The sequence below is a fragment of the Mixophyes fleayi genome, chromosome 12 (genome assembly GCF_038048845.1).
Source record: "Mixophyes fleayi isolate aMixFle1 chromosome 12, aMixFle1.hap1, whole genome shotgun sequence".
Classification (NCBI taxonomy): Eukaryota; Metazoa; Chordata; class Amphibia; order Anura; family Limnodynastidae; genus Mixophyes; species Mixophyes fleayi.
Genome location: NC_134413.1, coordinates 8,264,981 through 8,279,850, shown reverse-complemented (window position 1 = coordinate 8,279,850; position 14,870 = coordinate 8,264,981). Strand labels below are relative to the sequence as shown.

Genomic DNA, 14,870 nt, shown 5'->3' with positions numbered 1-14,870 from the left:
TGATAAGGCAGTTCAACAACACACACATTGCCAAATGCCAATTTTTTGCATCACACAGAGAACCTGTGTCCTGGTCGGAATGGATCTCTTGGCTCCAGCACCGCGATGTGAATCACTGTGCCATTTGTTTTATAGCATTTCTACCAACCTCATTCTTAGAATTATTTAACAGTATGAAAATGACAAGTCTCACTTGTAGGAAATAACCCTCATAAAATATTGTGGCAGGGCCAACACTACCCCATGCAGGCCTCCAACACACTGAATGACAGCACTCCGTATTGAACATGACAAACGTCGTCAACACACTGAGCACCAGCCAACGACATGAGCTTCTTACCTGTATGTGGTGTAACGGGTTGGGGGTGTGGCACTCTATGATGTCACAGACCCAACACAACATTGCCAAAAATAGAAGATACCACCTGCCTCTGCTCAACACTAGTAAGAGGTAGGGACGGATAGGGTGGCGTCTTGGATGGGGGGGGGGGGGGGGGGGGGGGGTGAGGTTAGATTGCCCCAAACTGACACAACAGCCCTGCGTTGCAGTTCGAATTTGGTAATTTTTCCCGGCTAAGGGGCATATTTAAGAAATCACGGTAGTGCACTATCGTGCACTTACCGTGAAAATCAGGTCCCAATGTGCCCTCCGCAAATTTATTAAAGGTGCATCGCAGCAGATATCATGTATATCTGCTGCTTTGCACTCCTCATCGTTTTTGCGAGCAGTCACCATTCAACAGTATGGTGACTGCTCCCCTAGCCGCAATCTAACAAGTCCCAAAAATTTTTTTTTTCGAAAACTTGTCATGTTAATGTATGCCAGCTGAAGCTGGGGTACATAATCAAAATTGAAAAAATCAATGCTGTCAGCTCTGCTCCGAAGAGCAGAGCTGGACAGCGCATGTGTGGAGGGATCACATGATCCCTCCCTGTCACTCACCGCTCTCTGCAACGATAGTTGCAGAGACAGAGCAGTGATCTTTGTGCGCATGTGCAGCTCTTCAAACTGCACATGCGCAATTGAAGAATGAAGAGGAACGAATATGACCAGTAGGAGATCCTGACACACCGCGTCCCGAAGAGGGGGGTAAGTATGGGGTTTTTTATCACAGAAACAGCAGTTTTTCGGAACTGCCGTTTCTGTGATCCGTTTTTAATAAATTTGAGAAATAGTTCAATCCTTATCCATGCGATAAGGATTGATAACTATTTCTTATTTTTGCAGATGAATGATAAATGTGCCCCTAAGTTTTACAAAGTGGACTCAAAACTAGTGGATGTGGTCAATTTCTTACTGACATATGGTCAGAAGCAGATAGCATCTTACTAATGCAGATGGCAATGTACAGAGATAAAAATGAACATAGACTTAGAAACAATTCCAGAAGGTTAAAAATATCCTCAACTGTCCCTCCCGGATTCAGATAAACACACAGCTCTGTCACTGAGTAATGTAAACGTAAGATTGCGTTCCAAGCGAATTCCTCATCATACATTAACAAATCAACCTACCTGTGGTTAAATGGAAAGGGGGGGGGGGGTTGATTATCTCCTGCCAGCATGTTGGCGCGTGTAACCGCTCATATGAACCATTTCTGTGCAATTATCATGTGACTGGATCACTGATAAATAACTTCTGGTATAAATTTATTTAAAGGAATAGCGTAGGGCGCTTATTTATATAATTGCACATGCACTTATTTTTGATATTGTGTATATTTTTGAGATAGGAAATCGTTATTTCTGAGACCAGGGTAGAAAATTTGTTTTTCTGTTTTAGCCTTTCTAAAGGAAATGCCTTATTTGTGATGTATATATCTGATACAATGAGCCTTAGGGGGATGGAGGCCTTTTGTGATTTGGGATGTGTTTTGTATGGAAGTGTCATTGTTTGGGCTTTGTAAGGTTGCTAGTGGAAACCTCCAGTTAGGCATATGGGAGGGAGTCTGATAGCAGGAAATGCTTACTCTGGCCAAAGGACCAGCAGGGGGACGCAACTGTGTGGCCTTTTGTCAGAGTGTTCAAACCTTTCTGAACATTGTGAACAGCATGTGATGCAGGACAACACAGTGTTTCTACAATTTCACAGAGAAGTGTAAATATTGTTAGCTTTGCAATGGATGCAAATCATGTTTTTGTAAACAGGTTACATCCGGATTCTAAAAATAGCCTGTGTCTAAACTGTATAAAAGGCACTGGCTTGTATTGCAAACTTGTTCTTCTGATTTCATCTGACTTGAGTGAGCACTGGTACCTTTAAGCAGCGTGAGAGCAAATAAACATCTTGCTTCAAAGACCTGCTTGGAAACATCTTCAAAATTGCTGTATTCCTGTGACCTGCCAATTAGACCCAAAATCTAATTTGTTCCTGGTTGTTTCTGAGGTTGGACCCAGCTTTTCCGGTACCACCGCTCTGCCTGCTACCCTGCAGCCCTGGTCAGTGTGATAGGCCAGGGGGGATCCACCCACAGCATCCCTGATCCAAGAGGTCAGGAGTACCAGCCCAGGTAAACCAGCAACGAGATACGCTAGCAGCGTCAGTTACCCAGAAGAAACCTGGTTCTGGGTGCCGGTAAGGAGTCCAGTGGTGGCAGCATTTGTAAGCCCCTCCTACTGCGGCAAGAGGGCACATTTGGGATAACAAAAAGGGAACGCTGGCAAAGTAAGCCCAGCCGGATCCCAGCAGCAACACACAGGGTGGCATAGGCGGTCCATCCTGTCACCTATCAGTACTAGTACGGAGCCTGCTCTATTCCTGCAAGACGCCTAAACTTGCAGTACTCCTATAACCTACAGAAAAGAGCTAGCACTCTAATCCATCTTTCAGGAGTCCACAATAAGCATTTAGAAGCATCCAGCAAACAGGTGACTGAAGACTGAACAAAGGATTTAAACTTCATGTTTTATATGCAAGTTTTACGTTGGGACTTCGTGGTCCTTTTACACCAAGTGAAAGTCTGGATGTATGTGTAGCATTCAATGGCACCAAGAGCTGACAGCATATTTTGTTATGGCAGCTGACACAGAAAATATGGTCAGACAAGGAGTCTGGAGAACTGTTCTGCAAAAGTCTGTGCTCAACACTTGTCAATTCAAAGACAATGTGATAAGGAAAAAAAAAAAAACATGACAATCTACAAGATAATGTAGAAATCTCCAGCACACAGACTAATGGTGGAGGTTCCATGGCCATTAGCCGAAAAATGCATGAAAAGTAATGTATGGTTTACTGATGCTTCGACCTAAGAAAAGCTATTGTACTAAAACTGCCTATTAATGCATGACAAATAGGAAACATTCTAAAATCATAAATGTGCCATTAAAATTTTAGAACACAATGGTTGAGATGGTTCCATGTCTTATTTTTGATGCGCTTTTCATGCATCATCATTTATTTATATAGCGCCACTAATTCTGCAGCGCTGTACAGAGAACTCACTCACATCAGTCCCTGCCCCACTGGAGCTTACAGTCTAAATTCCCTAACACAGACAGACATGCAAAGAGGGGGACAGACAGAGGGAGAGACTAGGGTCAATTTTTGATAGCAGCCAATTAACCTACCAGTATGTTTTTTGGAGTGTGGGAGGAAACCGGAGCACCTGGAGGAAACCCAAGCAAACACAGGGAGAATATACAAACACCACACAGATAAAGCCATGGTCGGGAATCAAACTCATGATCCCAGTGCTGTGAGGCAGAAGTGCTAACCACTAGGCCACTGTGCATTTAACAGAGTTCAAAGTGCATTAAAGGTGGATAGGTGTGAACGAGCTCTCAAGATGCCAAAATTCTGTCACTGGATTAAGTGCTGGCTATCAAAGTTGTAGCAGATTTAATTTCACCCACTGTCCATCTACTTTGTAGCCATTTTTCTAGAATGTTAGTTTTCCGGAGTGGTCAGCCACCTGATCAAATTAGATTTACATTCCTCCTCATATTTAATTACTTATAATCCCCGACTTTGAATGGACAATTAGGTATTTTGCAATCGAGCTCTTGGTTGCCCGCCCTGCATCCCTGCTTTGAAAGTCACCCCTTGTGCAAGGTCAGCTCTCAAGAAATGGACCAGATATAGCTGTAGACCAAATTTAGACTTCCAATGGTCACATGTCATTAGCTGCTTGAGCAATCTCAATTGCTACTTCCTGCTACCTTCATCTCCAGGTAAAAAATCCCTTTATACCAAGGACTTTAATTTATTAACTTGTAAACTCCCTCCTCCGAATATTACCAAATACATTGTTACGTCTTTCTCACTTCCTTGTTTTTTTGTCATGTACTTGGACCATCGAGTAGTGTTTATTTTCTTAGCAGCTGAATGCAGTTCTATCCAACATAGAGGTCATAGGGGTATATTTACTAAACTGCGGGTTTGAAAAATTGGAGATGCTGCCTATAGCAGCCAATCAGATTCTAGTTATAATTCATTTAGTACATTCTACAAAATGACAGCTAGAATCTGATTGGTTGCTATGGCAACATCTCCACTTTTTCAAACTCGCAGTTTAGTAAATATAACCCATAGTCTTGTCACGTCCAAGGGTATCATACAAAACGTTGGCAGGTGATAGTGCGACATGGCCGAAAAGAGCGCGAGGGAGTTCAACGCTAAAGCAACGTGTCTCGGAAAATTTGTAGGTGGCCACGTACAAGGCAACAAATTAAATTCAACCGAAGGTGAACTACACCTTTAAACACTTGGTCCATCCAACCAGCTAATCATTTATAATGCCACAGAACAAAGCTGACATGACCGACGTAGACACGCACGACAGCCACTGACCTACAGTAACAATTACAAAGTAAACAGACTAAGTGGACTTAGAAGCTTACGATTTAAATGTAAAAGACAGAAGAAGCCTCATTTTCAGAGCAGATTGGAAAGCGCTCAAGTAAATCTAACGGGGCTTCGGTTTTTCGGATTTGGCCAAGAACAAAAACCCAATTGATTTCGATGTTATAGTTTGTGGTCATGTCAATGGTTTTGGGGCCCAAACGCACCAATATCAGCCAATGTACTCATCCCGGCACAGATATAGTGCGGGTGTGGTCAGCTTAAAAAGATCAGTCAACGCTGACAATTTACAGTTTAAGTAATGTCTTTTCTATTGTGTCTAACCAGATACCCACAAGGTTCCATCCTGTAGCGGTCCCCACACCATCACCACCCTTCAAACACACAGAAGTGATTGTAGATGCCCCGCCCTAGTGCGGAAGCCACAAATATTAGTCTTGCACAAGGTTTGTGATCCCTGCCCTCCGGCATAACCAGAAGATTAGCGCATGAGACTGAAGACACTAGCGAAGGGGCTGCGACGCCCGCACGGGCGGGATCAGAAGTCTTGCGCACAAGACTGTCTCACTCAGGAAACAAGCATTAAGGGAGGGGTATTAAGCAACACAGGGATCATTAAGGGCTGGAGTGCAGTGGATATTGAAGCCAAGTGTCAGGAAACTACCAAAATATTCCTTTGTAGGTTACTTACAATTTGGTTGACAAAAAGCAATAAAGTGTTGGCCAAGTTTACGATCAAAGGGCTAGTCTATCGAATGATGACTGCCAATAAGAGGTTTAATTTGTTATAAACGTAATACTCTAAAAAGTATTATAGAACAGACATTTATTTCCAGAGTACACAGACTTTCTACCACCACTGGGCAGAACGGAGACACAGAGCATTAGAAAAATAACTGAGGTTCTAAAAAGGTTTCTCCACCCACCTAGAATAAAGGAGAATCTCTATTTGACAGATCAGGTCATGTGGGATTTGAAAAGAGGAGGGGTAAGTATTAGCCATCATATGATTGGACAAATGCTGTCTAGCCAATCACAGGCTGCCTTTCGGATAAACGGTTATGACCCTTTTTCAACTTGTCATATACAGGCATCCGTCTCTACGTCATAAGTGTCTAGGAACGGTAATCTTGACATCTGTGTGGTCTAGTTTTTAATTAGGGCTTAATTAGCATTTTACAGAAAAAATAAAAGTAAAACATATGAGCATATGACATTTGGCAAGCACATTTCTACGAAGACAGATTTATACAAGAGAGGCGCAATACTGAGGTCACAGAGAAGAAATTGACACAAGTAGAACTAGGTTATATAGAGAAGACACACACACATCCCAATTTTTTTGGCCAAACATCTTCTGAAAAAAAAATATATATAAAAATTCCGATTTATGCAACTGGATTTATAAACCAACCAATTTGCAGTATCAGGTCCCGTTAGGAAGCAAAGACAAAGGTAACCGTTAACTGCCGCACACAGAGCACGGGAATATAGATAGATTTATCAGTCAGGAAAAAGCTGTAGTGATAATCATTCAAGGTAAGCAAGTTCGGAGTTTACATAGTGTTCCATTGTATGCATTTGCCAGTGTGTACATATTGTTGACAGCCTAGTGTTTACTTTCACAGAGTACAACCATGTATACAACTATTTATACACCTACAACACAGACCACACATTTATACTTCAAACCAGAAGACTTCACGCTGTAAAACGCAGTTACAGCAGCGATAATAATTAACTGGGTTTTGGTTTGTTTTAATATACAGGACAAGGTCACAGCACTCACACTGAGGACTAGGTGGGAGCGAAAGAACATAGACTCACGTAGACAGTCGCTAAAATAGCAACGTAAAAATGCACACAGCTTCCAAAAACCAGTTACAGGAATCTTGCGTGACTCCGAAACATGGCATTTTTAAGAAGGTTATAAAATGAACAGTGAACAAACTGTGAGGCAGAACATAGAACAAAAAAGTTATTGAGAATTTTTTTTTTTTTAAACAGTCAAAAGAATTCATTATTCCAGACCTTGGCCAAGGGGGATGGTAATCAGCCAAAGCAAGTACTGTAACGCAGCCATAGAGCCACACCTACCCCATGTGCAACTTACCAAGTTTTTCTACTAATTTCAGCATCACCCCTCCAATGTGTACATCGCCGGTAACTCGCAGGGTAACATCCCGGTTGAGATCTGTCACAAGGATATTTAACTCCCATGTCCCATCGGCGTAGCAGCCATCTGGCATTCGTATACCATCCAGAGCCATCGTTCCCTTCCTGCAAGTAGAGGAAATGACAATCCCATTAGCTAAGAGCTGAATCTTAGTAGCATGAACTACACTAGGTCGCTGTTGCCTGTATTTGCTTTGTAACGGTGTACATTGTAACAGTTTATAATGGCAGGGTTTGCTTTCTTACCCCCGGTTAAACTTTAAAGATATTTAAATATATTTATAAAATCAGCTGTAAGTGAGATAAACAGGTATAATATAGAAACAATCCTAAACATTCTATGCTTGTTAAAAAAAAAAAAAAGCATTAGATCAATTTTGCAGAAATACTCACCATATGGTCCTATTTAAACCCCAGCTAACCAACCACTAGCACTACAGCATTCACTGTAAATGCATAATGAAACTATAAAGAAATAAAACTGATCCAGAAGACGCAGGGAAATCCCACTCCTGTAAAATATATATATATATATATATATATATATATATATATATATATATATATATATATATATATATATTTGCAACTGATGAATCTCACATCCCCACCCAGAACTGCAGCAATATCACACCCAGATTACTAAATCATTGAGAGCTAAAAAAAAAAAAAAAAAAGGGAATTATTTAAATGAAACATTACAACCACAGAAGAGAAATCTGTCTCCCCCTGTAGAAAAGCAGAACAATGAAACAATATTATGATTCACAATAATCACAGGCTGGGGCTGATCATAACACATGGCTTATTTTCACAATAATAAACCTATTTGAAAAATAAAATAAAAAACAAAAGCATCTATAGGGTTGGGCGACCTGTGGCTCGGTAGCTGTTGGGTAACTACAAGTCTCAGCAGGCTCCCTGACAGCCACAGCCTGCTGGGACTTGTAGTCCCACAACAGCTGGCAAACCACAGGTTAAAAGACAAACAAACAAAAAAAAACAGTGTGCAGATCCGTGTAAGGGATTTAAAGTGGAGATTGAGATTTGCTTCCTGTGCAGCCCCTCCTAGCTCAGGGCTTCCTCCCCTGCAATCCAGGATCCCTCCAGCTCCTCTCTAAACCCTTTGCAGACCAGCAGGATGAGCCATTGCTCTGCGCACACATCCCTGTCTTTTGCAAAAAAAAAAAAAAAACCGTTGTTCACCTGTTTCCTCCAACTTAACAAACCGGTCTGGCTGCTTCCAGCCCGGTTACATGATTAACTTTGTTCATAGAGAGTGTGGGGAGGGGGTAGCATGGGGAGAGAGGAGAGGGGGGGGGGCAGGGAGATGCATGCATAAGAAAAAAGACAGGGATCACTGCAAATCTTACCTCTTGCCTGTCCTCTCCCTGCACAATCAGGCTGCTGAGAGGGAGGATAAAGGATCTGTTTAGAGAATAGGAGTCGGTTCCCTTCTCCAGGGCAGTGTGAGCTCTGCTAATGGAGTCCCCCCAGGCTCTCTCCAAGGCTGGGATCACGTCACTTCTCAATCTGCAGCGGTCACTCCCTCTTCTCTATCTCTGCTCAGACTCACAACTGTTAAATGCTCAGGGAGAGGGGGGAGAAGTTTTAGGAGGAGAGATGCTGGGTCCAGCAAAGTGTGGAAAAGTCTTGAGGAGTCCTCACAGCCGCTGCCCTTTTATGGAAGTGAATAAAACTCCAGGATTGGATCCAACATCCGGGCCTCAGCTAAAGAAGGGGTGGGGGAGGAGGGGGGCTGGAGGCTCTGCTGTCCCGTTATACAGGGAGCCTTATGCACAGATGTTGGAGACCCCTAGCAGTCCCGACCACCCCCCCCCCTCCCTCTCCCACAGCAGCTGGAGGATGTGAAAGTTGACCACTGCTGCAGAACCTCTTGGGATGCAGAAATGCCCATCCTCTTGTCACCCACAGAGCTGCATGTTTCTAAAACCAACACCATGTATTCTATCAGAATGGAAATCATGGGAATTTTTCATTTGTGGGTGTTTAGAAGAAAAACAAAAGTAGGGGTTTTTTTTAAAGGGAGTTTTAAAAACTCAGATTTAAAGTGACAGACTGAGAGTTCTGAGGATTTATTCTTATAATATGAGTTTGCAAAAGATACTATCTTACTGTAAGAATATATGGTATTGTAGTTTTTATAGTTACATCCATGTACTTTTTACTACTGTAGCAGTTGTATTATAAGTGTAAATGTATGAGGACATTTTTTTTCACAATCATTATTTTCCATATTCAAATGCAACAGAGAAAAAAAGTTAATGTCTCATACATTTGTGTCTTGGTGGCTGCTTTGTTTGGCCAGAGGTCAAGATGCCTCTAAAATAAATCGTCTTATAAAATATCTGCGTGGACATTGCCTAAATATGCACATGTGAGTTTTTCACTTTATTTATTTACTCAGCACTCTATTGGTAGATGAATACTTGTGTTAAATAGTATTATCAGCACATAGGATGTCATCACTAATTGCACAGTCAATAATATAGGAATGGCAGCTGTACGTTATAACCCCCCTTATAGATACACATATGTATGGACAATACAAAATTCCATCTGCAGGCCAGGTTAGTACACTTTACAAAGGTCCCCCGGTCACTCTAGACCAGTGTTGGCTAACCTGTGGCACTCCAGGTGTTGTGAAACTACAAGTCCCAGCATGCGTTGCCAATATATAGCAGCTTATTGCTGGAAGGGTATGCTGGGACTTGTAGATTCACAACACCTGGAGTGTCACAGGTTAGCCAACACTGCTCTAGATCCCCCTCCTACACAGACTGTTTTTACTGTTCTCCTGCATCCTAGCGTTGACACCGAATGCAGATGGTGAAACGCGCAGCTAAAGTCCGCATGCACATAGGGTTTGACTCGGCGGGGGATCAAGTAAGGCCTTTCTGGTTTCACTGGACCCCATAGCAAAATATAGGCTACCACACTGTCCTTCGATGGCGTTAGTACATTGCTTTTCGCTGCTTGACAAATCCCTAACATCGCAATCCGCATAAAGTTCTATGGGGACTGCGGTAACCAACGAAATATAAGCAAATCTCCGATATCTCCTGTGTTAAATCCTTCATATATTGAGTGAAGAACTGCAATAGCCAATCTCTGGAGAAAACCGCAGTTTTGGGCTATCGCAATTTGTTGAATAGACCCCTTGATCAATATTTGCTTAAGCAGTGTTCTAAATGGAGCACAACAGGAATAAACAGATTTAATATAACATAAGTATTGGGAACATGATGCGAAACCAAAGGTGAGCTCCAAACATCAGAAATCTTATCACTTGCTTATATTCCTGTTCAATTGAATAGGTCTAGGAGGATAGTAAATATGTCAGCTATTGCTGGTGACACATGCTCTGCGGGGGCGGAGCAGTACATCACCATGGCCCAACCTCCAAGGACCCATTTAGGCTCTGGGCCCCGGGAACAACTATAGTTCCGCCCTCATTGACCGAAACCAATTAATCCATAAAAGACCCAGCCCTTGTGTGGAATGGCCCGATTCTAATTCTGTTTGGCCCCTGGACCATTCGGCCCTGGGGCAGAGCTGCAGGTTTGGCACACGTGTGTGGCCAGCAAACCACAAGGTACACTGAGCAAGAAACATTCCAATCTTCTCATAGATATATGCAATGCTAAACTTGTACTTAAAATGCACGGTGGCGTAGTGGTTAGCACTTCTGCCTCACAGCACTGGGGTCATGAGTTCAATTCCCGACCATGACCTTATCTGTGAGGAGTTTGTATGTTCTCCCTGTGTTTGCGTGGGTTTCCTCCGGGTGCTCTGGTTTCCTCCCACACTCCAAAAACATACTGGTAGGTTAATTGGCTGCTAACAAATTGACCTGTGTATGTGTGTATTTAGACTGTAAGCTCCAATGGGGCAGGGACTGATGTGAGTGAGTTCTCTGTACAGCGCTACGGAATCAGTGGCGCTATATAAATAAATGATGATGATGATGAATTGAGAAGAACAATATTATGTTTTATTTCTCCCTCTCCTTTCCACCACGCAGGAAGCTGAGCTCTTACTCTCCCTTCTCCTTTCCCTTCCTACCTGCTGAATTGACTCCGGTCACTGCACGTCTCTTGGAGGATTTTTGGACCGTCTTTTACAGACCTCTACAACAACATTTTCTTTTTTTGGACTGGTTATTGAATCAAAACTACAAGTATTCATTTACATTTATGTTCTCATGAGCGAAGACCTTTTGAATCAGCCTTCATGTGTTATCTCACTATTGTGCGCGGCTTCAAATCATGCTAGCGCTGTGGGATGCTCTGAGAGGGAAACGCATGGACGATCTCCGACCAGGCATGAAGATGAGGCCTTGGAAGTTACATTTGATGCCGTGAGATAGTTTGTGGCTGCAGACTCCACAGGTGGAGCAGCCCAGAGTGTGCATCACCGTCAGCAGGAAGTGCATGGTCACGTTAGAGAGGCATGATGGGGAGATCTCCAAGATTTGGTGTAATGCTCATAGCACCCATCCACTAACGACTAGCTCAGACAAGACCTCCCGTCTGTGGGATCCGCACACGGGGCAGCGTGTCCAGGTGATGGAACAGGACACGGATGAGTTTTATTCCTGTGCTTTCAACTGTGAAAGAAACAGTATTATTACGGGGAGCAAGGACAACATGGAATATGGCGCTAGTTGATGATTTATTCCCATGGGCTAAAAAAAATTGGAATAGCCAAAATGTGATGGACATAAAGATTGTTATTCTGATTCATTATTGGCCGCCACCATCGTCTCCGTGATCCGCGTTAGGTTTACATTCACAAAGTGTTCCGGTGACCGGTTAGTATCAATAGTAGATTGTCTAGTCCCTGTTACTGTACATTGACGTTGGGACTTTGTTCATTGTGTGTCCTGGATTTTATTTATCTATACGCTTCTTTAAAAATAACAATACATTTGTTTATTTACATATCAAAGTTTTTTGCTCCAAGACTCCTCTTGTATATGTAACCCTTGTTTTTCTGGGTGGGGTGGTAATGTGTCATCTTTAATTATTACCTTGTAGTACCTTTAGGTCACCCTCCCGGCTTGTGCGCAGTCTCTCCCACCTGAGGCTTCAAACATTTGCAAACAGGTATCCCATGTAGGACTAGTAATAGTGAAGCAGATGCAACTGGTGTAGAGGAGTATAGTTACCAGTGACGAGGACATAAATAACATAGTTTATTAGTTATGCTTGCCTACATGTGGCAGTAGAATCACTTGACCTAAGAGCTGACACTCTTCCATTGTAGAATTGTCAGTCTCACTTCTCTCTCTCTACATGGTTGCAGTGATAGCAGTGTACTCGCACGCTCCCAGGTACCAGATTCACCTCACTCCATTGTAGGCTCCCAGACACACTGGAGTATTGGCAGCGGTAACAATAGGCCAAACATGACTTGGTGTCTCTCAAAGGCTAAGAGCAGAAGTTGGTGTCTATCTTACACTGCGATTCACTCTGAGCCGACTCTCTCAAACTGATGTCATCTTAGGACACCCCAAGTCACATCCCAGGTCCTGCGTATGTTCTATCAGACACCCCTAATTGCTGCACACTCTCAAACGACCCCAAATGACCATAATTATCCCACCTCACATGAGCCGTGACATTGTGGCTCCATCATATTTATTATAGATTCTATATCTAGAACCGAGTTAGTGGGAATTTTTCTTACAATTGTTTACTACTTTTGACAATCTAAATTGGGTGGTTTTACAGCTAATAACATATGTGTCAGAGTTTATATGAGTTTGGTCATTTTAGGGGTTTCATCATCATCATCAACAACATTTATTTATATAGCGCCAGCATATTCCGTAGCGCTTTACAATTGGGAACAAGCAATAATAAAACAATACTGGGTAATATATACAGACAGAGAGGTAAGAGGGCCCTGCTCACAAGCTTACAATATATGGGTTTTCAATTAAGTCAACAGAATTTGTGGAAACACAATTATTCAATCATTTTATTTGTTAAAATCTTTGGTGTAATGTTTAAAGTCCTCCATAGAGTGGAACCGATACACGTGAGAATGGAGGCACAGTGCCTCATGGCTCAGTAATGTCACCAAAACTCTAAGCGGCATGGCGCACACAAGAATGGGGAGTGGTTACGCAGCATTGGGGAGTGGTCACACCATAGCAGTGGTAAATCCAGAGGGAGCTGATCAGCACTAACACCCCACCCCCTCAGCAGCACACCACATACGTCTGCCTGACGGACAAGAGGCAGGAAGAGGATGTTTTAAACACAATCAGATTGGCCGAGTAGCATCCTCTGCCTTTTATGGGGGGTTTCCAGGCAACTGGAACCCCTCCCACTCCTCTGTCTCAGTCTGATTGACAGGCTGGTCTCTCCCTCAGGACCAGCCAATTTGGTGCAGTGGATCTACAGATCCGTTCCGCCAATCGTTTTCCTCTACTATTAAGTCCCGGCCCCTCTCCTGCACAGACAGACCAACACACATGGGGTGCGCAACACATGACATAGTTCAGTCACGTGTGCAGGAAACGAGAGGCAGACTGAAGAGTCTGCCTCGGAAATCTACAGAGCTGGATAGAAGAAGGTAACTGTGGGGGGAGGGCTCTTACTGGAATGGGGGTGAAGGTCAGGTATTAATTTAGTGGTGAGGGTGGGTGGGACCTATTAATATATTAGTGAGGATTATTTAATTTATAGTGGGCTCATGGTAGTGACTATTAATTTAAGGTGGGATGATGGCTTGTTTCATTAATGCTCTGTGGTTTTTTTTTGGCTAATAATGGAATGTGATGAGTTTGGGGAGGAGGAGGGGTATTTATTGTGAATTCTACATCATCATCATCATCATCATCTATTTATTTATTTATATAGCGGCATTAATTCCGCAGAGCTGTACAGAGGACTCATTCACATCAGTCCCTGCCCCATTGGAGCTTACAGTCTAAATCCCCTAATACACACACAGACACACACACAGCCCGAGAGAGACTAAGGGCAATTTGTTAGCAGTCAATTAACCTACCAGTATGTTTTTGGAGTGTGGGAGGAAACCGGAGCACCCGGAGGAAACCCACGCAATCACAGGGAGAACATACAAACTCCACACAGATAAGGCCATGGTTGGGAATCAAACTCATGACCCCAGTGCTGTGAGGCAGAAGTGCTAACCACTGAGCCACCATGCTGCCCAACATACTCAATGTTAGAGCAATTTAGAGGAAAATAGGTGTATTCATTTAATGCGAGGGATTTTGGGCGCAAATAGGTGTATATATTAATCCTGAAATCTATTAGTTTTGTGTTGGGACAGGTGGAGGGGGGATTAGTCTATTTATTAAAGGTGAGTGCTATTAATTTAAAGTTGGCCCAATAATTAAACATGGGCTCTATTGATTTAATGTTGGGGGGCTACATTTTCACTCATTGCTAGACTTTCCATATTTTAGTACCTATCCCTTTTATCCAAACAGGGTACCAACATTCCAGGATCCAGACAAGCAGCTAATGAGTTTAAGATGGTCAGCAGGAGATAGTGGAAGTCTTAAGAACAGGTAGGAGAGATCAGTGCAGTCTGTCAGTGACTGGGACACTTTAAAATTACTCACCAACAAATGTATGCTATAAATGTCTTTAAACTTCAAATAGTTTAAATAATTTCTGTGTGAACCAGAAGTAAAAATACTTTGTGTGTTCTTTATTTCTTGGCTCAATATAAGAAAACTGGTGGAAATTTGCTGAATTCTAGGCGGTAAATTTATCAAGCTGCGATTTTCCAGTGGGTTTGAAAAGTGGAGATGTTGCCTATAGCAACCAATCAGATTCTAACTGTCACTTTGTAGAATGTACTAAATAAATAATAACCAGAATCTGAT

General features: G+C 42.6%; 1 protein-coding gene across 3 annotated transcripts in view; it reads right to left on the bottom strand.

The window, feature by feature from the left end:
- The window catches only part of FERMT2 (FERM domain containing kindlin 2), a 63,795-nt gene extending 55,121 nt beyond the window's left edge, over positions 1–8,674 (bottom strand). The window contains exons 1-2 of one of the 3 annotated variants that reach the window (XM_075192217.1): positions 8,350–8,674; positions 6,915–7,081 (exon numbers count right to left, since the gene is read on the bottom strand). In XM_075192217.1, the coding sequence (XP_075048318.1) occupies positions 6,915–7,071 (157 nt within the window). In that variant the 5' untranslated portion in view covers positions 7,072–7,081; positions 8,350–8,674. Of the gene's footprint in view, positions 1–6,914; positions 7,082–8,182; positions 8,207–8,349 lie in introns of those variants that run through there. The other 2 variants (XM_075192219.1, XM_075192218.1) reach the window with 2 other exon arrangements.
- Between the last annotated feature and the right edge of the window lie 6,196 nt (positions 8,675–14,870).